General features: G+C 42.8%; 1 protein-coding gene across 1 annotated transcript in view; it reads right to left on the bottom strand.

The window, feature by feature from the left end:
- Window positions 1-12,371, bottom strand: part of IMPG1 (interphotoreceptor matrix proteoglycan 1) — a 119,408-nt gene that overhangs the window by 85,814 nt on the left and 21,223 nt on the right. The window contains 1 exon segment of the mRNA XM_046676263.1: window positions 3,575-3,808. Within this exon segment, the coding sequence (XP_046532219.1) occupies window positions 3,575-3,808 (234 nt within the window).

Raw genomic sequence — 12,371 nt, 5'->3', positions numbered from 1 at the left:
ACATAAGATCAACTAGCGTTGCCTTTGAGGGGTTAGTGTTGGCGACTTTCACTGACAATATCCATGTGCGAAGCATCGGGGAGAACAAAATGCGATAATCCTTCTGTTTAACACTTAGACACGCCCTGGAGTGTGTTGCTTTTGGTCTCAGATTAAGTCGTCCTTTTATCTCAATCCATCTGACGGCTTGTTTTTGGTGCCTGCCTCTTCCTAGCTCTGCTCCTTTCCTGGCGGCCCTTTCTCCCAACTCAGGGACACAGAACACCCCATCCCCATTAAAACCTTCTCTTTACAAAGGCTCTGAGAGAACTTTCTTCCTGAAGCACAAATGGCTGAAGCTGCTTGAAGTATGATCTCCCTGGGGCATTGTAGTTTGTAAGGATCAACATGTTAAGAATGAAACAGGGACCAGTAGATTCTGTTTAGACTCTTTTTGAGGGGCAGGTTTTTTGGTGGCTCCTCTGATGTCATTTTTTCTGGCCTCCTGGAAGCTAACCAAAAACAGGAGGCACAGGATCCTTCTGTGACTGGGAGAACAGGAGCACGGGCCCACGACCTCGGGGACAGTCCCCTATCCTTACCTGGGAGCTTCAAAAGAACCCTTGAAAATTGAGGCGTCAAAGGATCTCGGGGCTGGAGGTGTCTGAAAACTTCTGAAAGTTGGATTTTTCTAACCCCTTGATTTACCTGTTCTGCGCCACCCTTCTCTGAATCTGCCGGGAGGAACTGACACAGGGATTCTAGAGAAATCCAGAGCCTTGCCTTCCCAGTCTTCCTGCACTTGCTGGCCAATGCCTGAAATCTGACCACAGAGCCTCAGCCTTTCTGCTGAATGTCATACGCTAGGCTGTGTGACAGTGTAGGAAGAACCCCAGGGAAAACACGTCCTGGAGGCCAGGCAAGGCCCAGAAGCATTATTCACATTTGGAAGGATTAGGTTAGACCAATGGTACATGAAGATGCCCTCCATGGGGTTGGGCACACGTTAGGTGGACAGATAACACACGGGAGTGGGAGTCAGGATGCCGGGTTCTAACCCTGCTCTGCCACCAATGGTGGCCCTGACTGAGCATGTCACCTCACTTTTCCTAACTGTACAATGAGGTTGTTGCTAGATGTTCTCTAGACCAGCGCTTCTAGCACTTTAAGATACAAAAAGATTACCTGGGGATCTTATTAAAATGTAGATTCTGAAAGTAGGTCTGGTGTGGGATCTGAGCATCTGCATTTCTAACAAGTCTCCAGGTGATGGTGATGCTGCTGGTCTGTGGACAACACTCGGAGTAGCAAGAGCTAGGATTCACTCCATCTTTAACTTTCTCTAAGTCACACATTAACGTAAAGAAAGATCTAGCTTTTGGTATTGGGATTCGGGGCAAGAGAGAGAGGAGAGAGACAGAGGAAGGGAGGGAGAGAGAGAAAGAGAGATAGAGGAGGGGAGGGAGAAAGAGAGAGACAGAGAGAGGTGGGGAGGGCTGGAGGGTTTGAAGGGAGGTGTTTGCCTGGGAAGGAGTGCAGGGTCCCGCCCAGGAGACAACCAGAAGCAAATTTGCCTCTCTTGCATCTGTACTATGGGATGAGTATACTTGTGATTCTACCACGAAGCTCAAAACATTTTCACTTGTGTGGCTTTAAGCCCTGGGAAAAGAAATAGCTCAATATTTCCTTTGCTTTGAAGAATTTGGAAGCTTTCACTCCTAACTTTAAAAGATGTCAACAGATAATTTTGTAAAAGCAGCAAACAGAACAAGTGGGTTACTCTGTCAAAGGAGCACTGCTTTGTAGCTGAGGCTTATTTCTTGTTTCTTTGTGAACCAATTTGTTAGACTTAAGAAATCTATGCTGATCAATAGTAAAATTTCATATCACCCAGGGGCGGTCTTAAATATAACGAACTGTCATTGCTGTGGGGAGAAAAACAGAGGTTTGTTTCATCCAGGGAAGCAAGAATGAAAGAGGCAAACCTAATCAAGAATAAAGAGCCAAGAATAAAATTCAGAGGTAAAAATTTGGTTGCAGGAATGAATAGTCTATTCTACAAATATCTGCGATGAATCCTATTTGTGGACATCATAAAGAATTAGAAGTTACATGAAAATAGTTAATAATAGTTGTGTTCATATTCAATGTGATGGATACATTATATATTTATCCTTCCATCTGTGAACAAATAACATGGAATACACCAGCGTCATTATCTGATCAAAGTGTAGGCACATTCAAAATGAATAATTTACACGTTACTGTCTTTCCCTTGCATTCTCAATGGTCTCTTTGCGTCCTGTATCCGTCAACAAGCCATTACCGAGAAGCTGCTATGCAGGGGTGCTGTGCTAGGACCTCAGAATGTTAATGTAGTCACTTGATTTTCTATAATTAGAGTCCTCTTTCTCACAGTGATCCAGTACTTGTCACTTCTCTGTGGGTGTGGCTTCTGCCAGAAAGCAATATCTCTTCACTTCTATGTAAAATGAGACATATGAGGAACATAAGGCTTGATATTTTTGAGACTTAGTTACTTATGCCTCCAAAGCCTGGTAAGACCTCCCCAGATTAATTCAACTCTTGTACATCTTAAGATGGAAATACTGAAGAACTCTGTAAGGTGTTAGTATCATGAAATGGGTTCTCAGTTGTCAAAATGTACCACGCATCACAGGTGAGAACTGAACCAGCTTGCTTTAGTCAATGGGCTTGAAATAGAGGAGGGTGGTTGTGCTTTTCGAAACGAGAGCAAACATCTAATGCGATGAAGGTGGAAATCGGTAAACCTCCTCAACTCTCACGTGTAGGACGAATCGAGTTTAGGCTTCAGCTAGGCAAGATACTGTGCATTATTTGGACCTACCTGGAGAATTTAATAGCAGCTACAAAAGATTCTCTCTTTTTGTTTGAAGAAGCAGCCATGGGAATTTTTTCATCTGTGCTAAGTGAATGATGAGGACAGCCACTGATGGCTGTGGGGTGATCGAACTCCGTAATGATTCCAGAAATCCTGTGATGCTGCCTTGGGTAAAAATTGCACTGTAGCTCTGCTGGGATCACAGATATTGTGCTGTACATCCCATTAACACCCCTGCATTACGTCTCGGTAAACACTGTTAATTTGTGACTCCTCTGCGCTGGGATGTCCCTCCAAATTTCCAAGCTTCAGAAGTTTCTGCTGGATCAGCAATAAACAACTTAAACTTATCAAGAAGGGAGAGAGGATCTGGATTGTAATGTTGCTTTTGAAAAATGGAATCTTAAGTCATAAATCAACTTGCTCAGATTCCTGACGTTGCAATCATCCTGTGATTCTTACTTCCTGACAACAACATTAAAATTCAACATCGGGCTTTGGCAAAAATAAAACAAAGAGGTAAAACCCAGATGCCAAGCCTTTCTGGTGACTTATTAAATGTCCTAATTATTGTTAGGACATTATTTGAAATAATTTTTAATGAATGATTTTATCAGTCTTGTGACTAGATGAGAGACTCTGGAAGTTTTGGGCTGAAGACAACCTATGGATGGGTGAAAGAGAAGGGATGAGAAGAACTGAAGGCTAACCAGGTGTCACCTCTTTCCTTACCTCTCAATCTATAATAAGCTTGAAGACTGGCTAAAATCTGTTTCATGGATTCCTGCGGACAGACTTTAACCCCAGCCGGGAAAAATGTGGATCTTTTTGTTCGGTGCTTTGCCAGATCGAATATTTGTCTCATGCTTGACACTTTGTACATTTTTGCAGTACTCTCAGTTGTTTCAACTCTTGGGGCATTGTCTATGTCTTTAGTTTCAGAATAGTAAATTTTAGTGGAGAGATCTGTAAAAGAAAGATTGATTTCCTGGTAAATATATATATTTATGTGACGTACGTGACACATATGACAAATGAATGGAATAAACTAAAAATTGTCACCCTCTAGTTTATGAAAGTTCCACTTTGGTGCAACTGCCAGATTTAATTTTCCAATGACAAGGCATTTTCAGAAATAAGGGAATTGTATAATGAGCTGATCAAGTGTATTTTTTTAAAAAAAGCCAACGTCTCAAGTCATCTTGCCTTTACAAACTGCCAAATATTGAAACCAATCCCCACACATCTCTCTAAAACTCACTCCTTACTTAGTACTCAAACCTCTCAGAGATGCCTCTTCTGACAGACATTATAGTTCGAGTGTGGAAAGATACAGCGTTGTGGTCTCCAGAGGTGTGTACTCTTGGTGAGGAAGTGCAGCGATTCTAAAAACCTAGGGAAAAATGTGGCAAAACCACCTCCTGCCAGTTAATGGCTGCCCTAGGATTTCCATATGGGTGAGGCTCAGAGGGTGGCAATCTGGTTAAAAGTGAGTTGGGGTAAGGACATGACTTAGAGTTGCGTTTTCAGAGCAAGCTTGATATTTTATGGGGGGTGGTGAGAGGAAGGATGAAGGGGAGAGCAAGGAGAGAAGACTGGCAGAGGATTTAGCTCCCCAAGCCAGTTCATTGTGTTGGCACTGCTCTGTCTGTTAGCGTTAGGTCTAGACTTCATTTTTAAATCTCTAGACCTCTCATTGTAATAACTTACATTCATGGAGCACTTTTTTAGATTGAATTTTTTGTCATATATATTATCTCATACCATTCTCACAAAAGCTCTATTACATAGATGAAACAGACACTTTTTCTCAGTTTACCACGCCATAGGGTACTGAGGCTTAGAGGTGGCAGAGGATGTTGACAGTGTGATCAGGCCTCTGTTTCTCCTCACCCACCCCATCTCTTTCCTTTTATCCATTCTACCTTTTAAGAAAGGAATTACTGATGAACAGTTAGGACCACTCACTGTGGTCCCTTGAGACCATATGCATGTGGTCTACAGAGATTTATATTCCCATTTTACTAAAGAAGGCTCTCAAACTCATATCTTCTGAATTACAGTACAGACAAAGGAATCCAGCAGAAATCCAAGCAGGGGAGCTGCAGAGCAACTCAAATCTTGCTGCAAAGCATAAAAGTCCCTCCTTCATCATGGAGGGTGGACAGAGTCCTAATGGGAACACATACTCTCTGTCACTTTGAGGAGTCTCAGAGCATTCTGTTGGTTTTGGGCAGTGATAAATTTTTAGGAATCTCCAGAAAGGAAGGGAGCTGAGAGATTAATTTGCTCACCTAGCCACACACCAGACCAATAAATCATAATCTCTGAGTGGAACACAGGCATCAGCAGCTTTTGAAGGTCTCCAGGTGATTCCGATGTGCAGACAGGTTTGGGAACCACTGTTTTATGGCTCTGTAAGGATACTTTCAGCTGAAAAGTCAAGAGAACCCACCTCGAACTGGCTTAAACGATAAGGAAGTTATTATCACATAGAAAAGAAGGCTAAAGATGAGGAAAGCCTGGTGAAAAGGGAGCCTCGGCTCTTGCGTTTCTGCCATTCTCCTGAACTCTTTGCTCAGCCCCCTCACCTGGTGACTTTACCCATAGGCCAGCTCCCACTGAATGAAAAGTGCTTGTCCTTGTTCATGTTGAAAAATAGGCTTTCTCTAAAGTATGGCTGACTGATGCCACGTACCTGGACCAATACCAATTGCCAGGGGAGGTGCCAGTGCTGTTGACCTGAGCTGAGCGATCACGGGGCAGGGGACTGTGCTTACCCTGAGTGGCGCATTCTAACTGTGGAGGCGGGGCCAGTTCTCCCTGAGTCAGGTTGGCTGCATGGCAAAGCAGAAGGTGCCCCTTTAGCGCTAAGGCAAAGTGCAAGAGGGGGATGGGAGCTGAGCATGCAGCCAGGAGTGCCCACTGCAGTTAGTAACATGGGGATTTTAGTTTAGGAATTTTAATTCTTAATAACTCTTTCAAACACTCTTAGATTACAATGTGGCATGTTGTAGTAAAGTTTTTGTAATTACATTTCAGTTGTCACTAAGAATGGAAGAAAATGTATGTCATTGGATAATTCCAGGCCCGTGTGGTGTGGGGAGCACTGGCTGTACTTGGGGAACCCGTGCTCATGCACCTTGCACTTCTCGTTCTTCCTGCAGTGCCTGCCCACAATGTGAGGAGGTCCTGCTAATGGCTGGTCCTGTTCTCCGCTTTGTCACCCCCATCTCTGTCCTTTGGGGTGGGTCTTGTTCTTACGTTTTTATGTTATGCTCTGGTAGAACTCTCTGAATAACTTGGTTTGGGAATAGTATTTCTTCCACCCTGGCTCTGGGAACAATGCCCCTATCCTGGAATTTTTCCCACTTGGATTCTCCTGGATCTTAATATATCCAGCTCATATCCAGCTCATATCCAGGCTCACTCACAAAGATCCTGCCTGATCTGGGTCTTTGGACTTTTTCCTGTCAGGGTGGGAATAGAAAGGAGGTGAGAAGGTCACAGATTTGCCCTGTTTCCCAGTGTTCCCCTGAGCCCTGACCTGTTCCCTTTCTCCACTCGGGTCAGCCTTTCCTTCTGCCTCACATGTCAAGTCCACACAGCTGGTGGTCGACAACGAGGGTGAGTCAGGCGACAGGAGGCTCGGCTTGCTGGGGATATTCTGGCTGGTGGCTGCTATCCTTTCATTCTTGAATGTGTCTGTTCAGAAAATAAATTACGCGAGCACCCAGTTTTTACTATCTCCCTGCTGGAGGAGACCCAAGGCAAACATTCTGCAAATGGCTGCCTCCCTCCTCTAGGAAGCAGCTTGTTCCATTTTTGAATATCTCTACTTAAATAATCTTCCCTTTGACCTGAAAATTACCTTCCAGTAGCTTCCACACATTAGTCTTATTTCTGCCCTCTGTATATCAAAGACCAAGTTACAGATACTTTCATAAACAGTTCCTCGTATCTTCCCTACTTCAGGCACTTCTCTATAGGAGGCTAAACATCTTCCACCTTTCTCTGGTTCCCTTTACACCTCAGCATCAGACATGTCAGCCTGTGTCCCTCTAGATTACCTACACCAAGCACGAGGACCGCTGTGATGATACTGTCACCTGGGCAGAGATCAGAATCTTCCCTGTGCCTCTGCTCCAAGTCATCACTAGGGAAGAGGTGGGCAAGGTCTCTGAGAACAGGGCTTAGAGTTACTTGGGTCCAAGGATATTTGTAGGCCAGGCCACACTGACAAAATATGTATCTTTTCCAAGGATTTTAACTAAAATAAACCAAAAGTTTAAAAAAATTGAAACATGGACTGTTAGACATTTTACTGAGGGAAAGGGAACTAACACTTACTAGAGCTAATGAAGGCGCTCTTGGGCAAAGCAATTAGATCACATTAGATGCTGTGCTCAGCGCTGCACAAATTATAACGTTGATACTGAACTGAACTTTGAAAGAGTCTTTGGATGCATTTTCATGAGTTTGATATTTTTAGTTTATAGAAGTATTTGGAAAGAGTAGGTAAAGGTTGAACAAGAATGAATTGATAGTTGGAAGACGTGCTGTAAAAAGGGAGCATATTTATTAGAAGATTGGAAAATTTTTTGAAGCAGAAACTGTTTCTCCAAGATGATGACAAAACATGAGTATAACCTGTGTGATGATGAATTGGCTGCCATCAGCAACTGTCTCTGGATGAAGTGCAAACTTACGAAGACAAGAGAAGGGCAAAATGATTTCAGAAAAAACAAAAAACCCCACATCTTTCCCATAGTACAAGAATATCAGCAAAGTTTAATTAAATATATTATGAATTTGGACAAAAACAAATGCCATTGTACTATTGTATATAGCAGATTAAACACCAGGACAACACCCTTAAACCAGTAGTTTTAGGCAATAGTCATATCACTGAACGAGTAAAAGAGGAAAATGGAATTTAATATATTTGAATATTCAGAACTTCTAAATACAGATGAGGAACAGCTAATATGCGTGGTGCTCACTGTCTAAATTTAACTTGAATATGTTCATTATTTGTGAAAGAAAAATGTAGTAGCAACACAAATCATAGGTCACACAACTATTCAAAATGTTTTAATAGTACCAGTGATACGCAGGGCACCGGCTCCCTGACTCACTAGCTCCCTAATTTAGACGTCCCTGGCTTCTCTGTGCCTGAGCTTCCTCCCCTGTGAAATGGGGAATAATAATGCCTCCCTACAGGGTTTCTGTGCTATCAAATAACTTCCTGCGTGCGCAGCACTTAAAACCGTGTGGGGCACAGGGTACGCGCTCAGTATGAGCTCCTTTATCCAATCATCTCCGCCTTCCACCTCCTGGTATCGCTGCTCTTTCCGCATACTGCTCCTCAGTCCTCAGAGCAGGCTGTGCGCATGCCCGAGGACTTCGGTGCTTCTGCGCGGTGCTCGTCTCGTTCATTCCTACCAGGAGCACCCTCGTCTTCCTTCTTTGTTAGGCTCCTACCTTTCCCTCAACGGCCAGCTTCTAAGCTTTCTCAGATCCCACGTTCAGAATTCCTTCGTTGCTCCCTCCTGTTCCTCTGGTGTGGCTCCTTGTCTCTTTTGCAGTTACTGATTCATCAGTATTCACTGAGTGCCTACTATGTTTCAGGCCCAGTATGGTATAAAGTGGTAAGTTAGATGAACAAATGTCGTGGAACTCGTGTTGTAGTGCTTGCTTTGTCCTGCCTTGGGCAAGTTTGTTGTAAATATATGACTTTTGCCCTTTAGGCTGCGAAGACCTTTGTACTGGCAGATACCTGGGCTTTTAGGCTGCAAATACCTGGGTATTATGATCTTGTCCTCTCTCCAAGTCACCTTGGTGCTTACCTAGTACAGTGTTTGTATCCAACAGTCATACAGTGCATATTTATTTAGTGAATTACTGAAAAGTTCCTGTGGAAATAGTAATGGGTCTTTTATAATATATGAATTATATGAATTAGATTTGTTTTAAGAACCATTAGACCATGAAAAATAGTTTCATATGTCCTGGCCACCTACATTATTTCAACTTCCCTTTTAACTTTCTTCTCCCTTCTACAGTGTCTAGTGTCAGAGGCTTTGGACACAGTCATCTTATTAAAGATAATATCCTAAGTGAAAAGACAAATAAAAAATTTGTTTGTGAAAGAAAACCAAAAGAACAAACAGGAGATGGTTTATGCATAAAATGTGTTTTAGTAAAGTCAGCGTTCTCAGGCACTTTCAGTTTATCCAGGAGTAAATAAATAAATGACAAATGGAACCAATTAAAAACGTATCAATGGGAAAGAATATTAATATTTCCTGGCTCTTTAGGATAGCAAGTCCTCCATTCCCTTGCCCCTCAAAGGTTGTGCTTGATAGCAAAACCACAACCACAGTCAAACCCAACCCTCTGCCTGCTCCTGACCTGCACCCTTGTGGCTGAATACGGCTGGAGAAAAACAACCATTCTGGCTCACTTTAAATTTGCAATCCTTAAATAATATCGCACTATATTTCCCAGGTCCATTGAGTTTCTCACTCGCCTGCAGAACTACACACAACTTTTCTAGGTTTCCTGCACTTGTTGCCATTTCTAACTCTCAGCTGATGACCTTGCTTCACATTGTATTGAGCACAAGAGGAGCCAGAGGAGACTTCACGAATTTCCAGCACTGCATCTGCTCACTAGCTGCATCTGTGCTCCCGTGCCCTCCTGTGACTATTTGATGAGTGCTCTCTGCTCCTATCCAAGGCCAACTCGTTTACTTCTGCACTCGATCCCATCCTTTTTCACCTGTTGAGGACATTCTTTCAGAAACCCTCCTTTCTTTCACCTACGTATTATTTTCCCTCTTTCTACTGGGTTATTCCTATCAGCTTACAAACAAGCTGTTATTCTTCCCTTCTATTTAAAAGATTCTCTTTTTATACCACTTCCCCTCCAGCTATTGACCCATTTTTCTTTTCACACAAAACTGTTTGAAACATCTGTTTTTACCTCCTTTCAAAAAACAAAGCAAGGTCCTATGTGAGTGAGGATTCGTCTGATGCCACATGCCAAGCTATTAATCTTTCCCCCTTTCATTCTCTTTTTTTCCCACACTGTCTCCCCGCTCCTGCAATGTACTGGTAGAGCCTGCTGTATTCAACATGCTATTGTGACACTTCACCAGAAGGTGTCGCTATTCAACACATAATATACTGAAAACCGAAGGCTGGAAAATAGAACTCCAATGATCACTGGTATGAGTTTGGAATTGTACATGTTAGAGTATTGATATTTGTTGATGGGGGTGGTGATTTTTCATCAAAACAGACCATTTGAAGAAGGGCCGAGAGTTCCATGGGATGGATTTCCGTTGGGTTGGGAGGTTCTCATGAAAGGCCAGCAGGTGAGAAATATTAGGTGGGCAGGAAGGAGGACAACGTGCCACGGGCAGGGCAACTTCAGGCAGGCTAAGGAAAGTGGTTGACACTGAAGGTTTAAATTAAATTTCTTTAGTCACTCTATCCTGGAGTTGACTCAAATTCTGCAACCCAGTGTAGCTATTACAAGTTTGGAAATTTTCAAATAGATAGAAAGGGCAGTTAACGAAACAACCACTGGATTCAAACACTGAAATAAAATATTACCTTACCCTAAGAAAAAGTCAAATCTGGAAAAAAGTGGAGTGTCAGCTCTGAAATATTGGGTTATTGACCCTTCACTTATTGTTTTAGAAGTAGATTGCCTAAGTATAGCTGAAGCATATCTACCAGCTAATGTGGAGGTGGCCCTCAGTCAAAATTATCTTTTCCACTCTAGGTTCTAGTCTGGTGGCTACATGGCCTTGATGTTGACTGGCATCCTGGGAGCCATTACAGGCCACATCATCTCCCTGTTATATCACTAAACAGTTTATTTTTTTCCTTTCCATATCAAGTTGACCTCCAGTCATAGACTGCTGACAAAATTCCCCTATTAGGGCTCAGCTTTGCCCATGAATCTGTCTCTTTCTTGGTTGTGTATTCAAATGGATCTCTACCAACATGTTTGGACCACGCACAGCCAAACTCTCCCTTCTAGAGGAATATTTTCTAGCCGCCTAACCCTACAGGCTTATAATACAGGATTACTGGACACAGAGTGGAAGTAACAGACATCAGGAAAAGGAGGATGGGGCTCCCATAGTGGCACTGTTATGAAAGCAATGGCCACTGGTATAAGAACTGAGTGAGCCCATTGTGTTTTCCTGAGGGAGACGGCTGCGATGTCTTAATGAATGAATTAACGGGAGTAGAGACAAAAAGTTACTGGAATTCCTGCTGAATAAAGACTTCCATTTGAAGAACAGAACTGTGTAGAGAGAAAATGGGTAACATTTTAGGACCAAAATCAATGACCAGAAATTATAAAAACAATAATTTAATCGCGTATAAACTTTCCTGACCATACCAAAAAAGAGTGAAGGGTTGCGGCCTTTATGCAAATGCTTAGCTTGTTTGTGATCCGTTATGTCCTGGTCTGGCCCCTACATTAGTAGAAATGCTCAATTACACACTGGAAAAATTTTTTTCCAAAGAGCCAGGGCAGCTAATGTACACATGCTTAACATACCTGAATATGTCTCAACACATTATGCAGATACACTGAATACCTTGTTCAATGCTGTTCCAGAAAATTGCATGGATTTTAAGTACACTGCTTTCTGAGGATCAAGTGGAGAATACAGGAGCTTCTGCACACTGCTTTCCCACCTCCCTTCCTACATGCAATTCCGAGTAAACTTCCATAAAGCCAACCCTAGTCTGTGGCCTGAGAGTCAAAGTTTGTTGGAAAAATGATACAAAAGAGGATCATGGAAATTAGGAAGCTTCCAGTGACTTTCTTTACTGAAATATGAAGTAAATAAACTCTCACAATAGTCAGCGTGCAGGCTGATTATCAGCGATGCGTGGGTGGATGCCATGCCATCTCCCTCTGTGAAGCTTTTGAAACTTGGACGCATCACAGCCTCCCTTACCTCCCAAACTGGCACGTGTTCAGCAGCATTACTCCCTACTGAGGATGAAATCATGCTCTCTTTTCTCAGAGAATTAGAGAAGTTGCATTATCTTTCTTCTCACTGAAAAAATCAGGTTTAGTCGTTACACTTGATCTGTCAGAAGGAAAATGGTTAGGATCTTGGAAAATCATTACAAGAAATAAATGTTGCTAACTCCCGTTTTCTACTCTCTCTGTACATATGTATTGAGCCCTTCTTCTATCTCACTGCACTTAAAAAAAAAAGAGGAAGAATCAAATCTAAAGGTGAGATGCTGAGAAATTTTGCTGAGGTACAAACCTGCACCTCTCGTTGTGGGTGTATGCAGCTGGGTGAGTGGGCAGGATCAGAACAAAGGTAGAAGAGAGAGACAGAAAAGAGAAAGGGGGTGTCTCTTTTGTGCTCAAGGGGGCGACCTTCTGAACAGGTGGAGCTGGCAGCTCTTCAGGTCTCCTAGATGTCAGTGAATAGAGAGGCAGGAGTCCAACAGGGCCGCATGCTCAACCACCCAGAAAA

Source organism: Equus quagga, chromosome 11 (assembly GCF_021613505.1).
Source record: "Equus quagga isolate Etosha38 chromosome 11, UCLA_HA_Equagga_1.0, whole genome shotgun sequence".
NCBI lineage: Eukaryota > Metazoa > Chordata > Mammalia > Perissodactyla > Equidae > Equus > Equus quagga.
The sequence above is the reverse complement of the archived record's forward strand: the minus strand, read 5'-3'. Positions and strand labels throughout refer to the sequence as shown.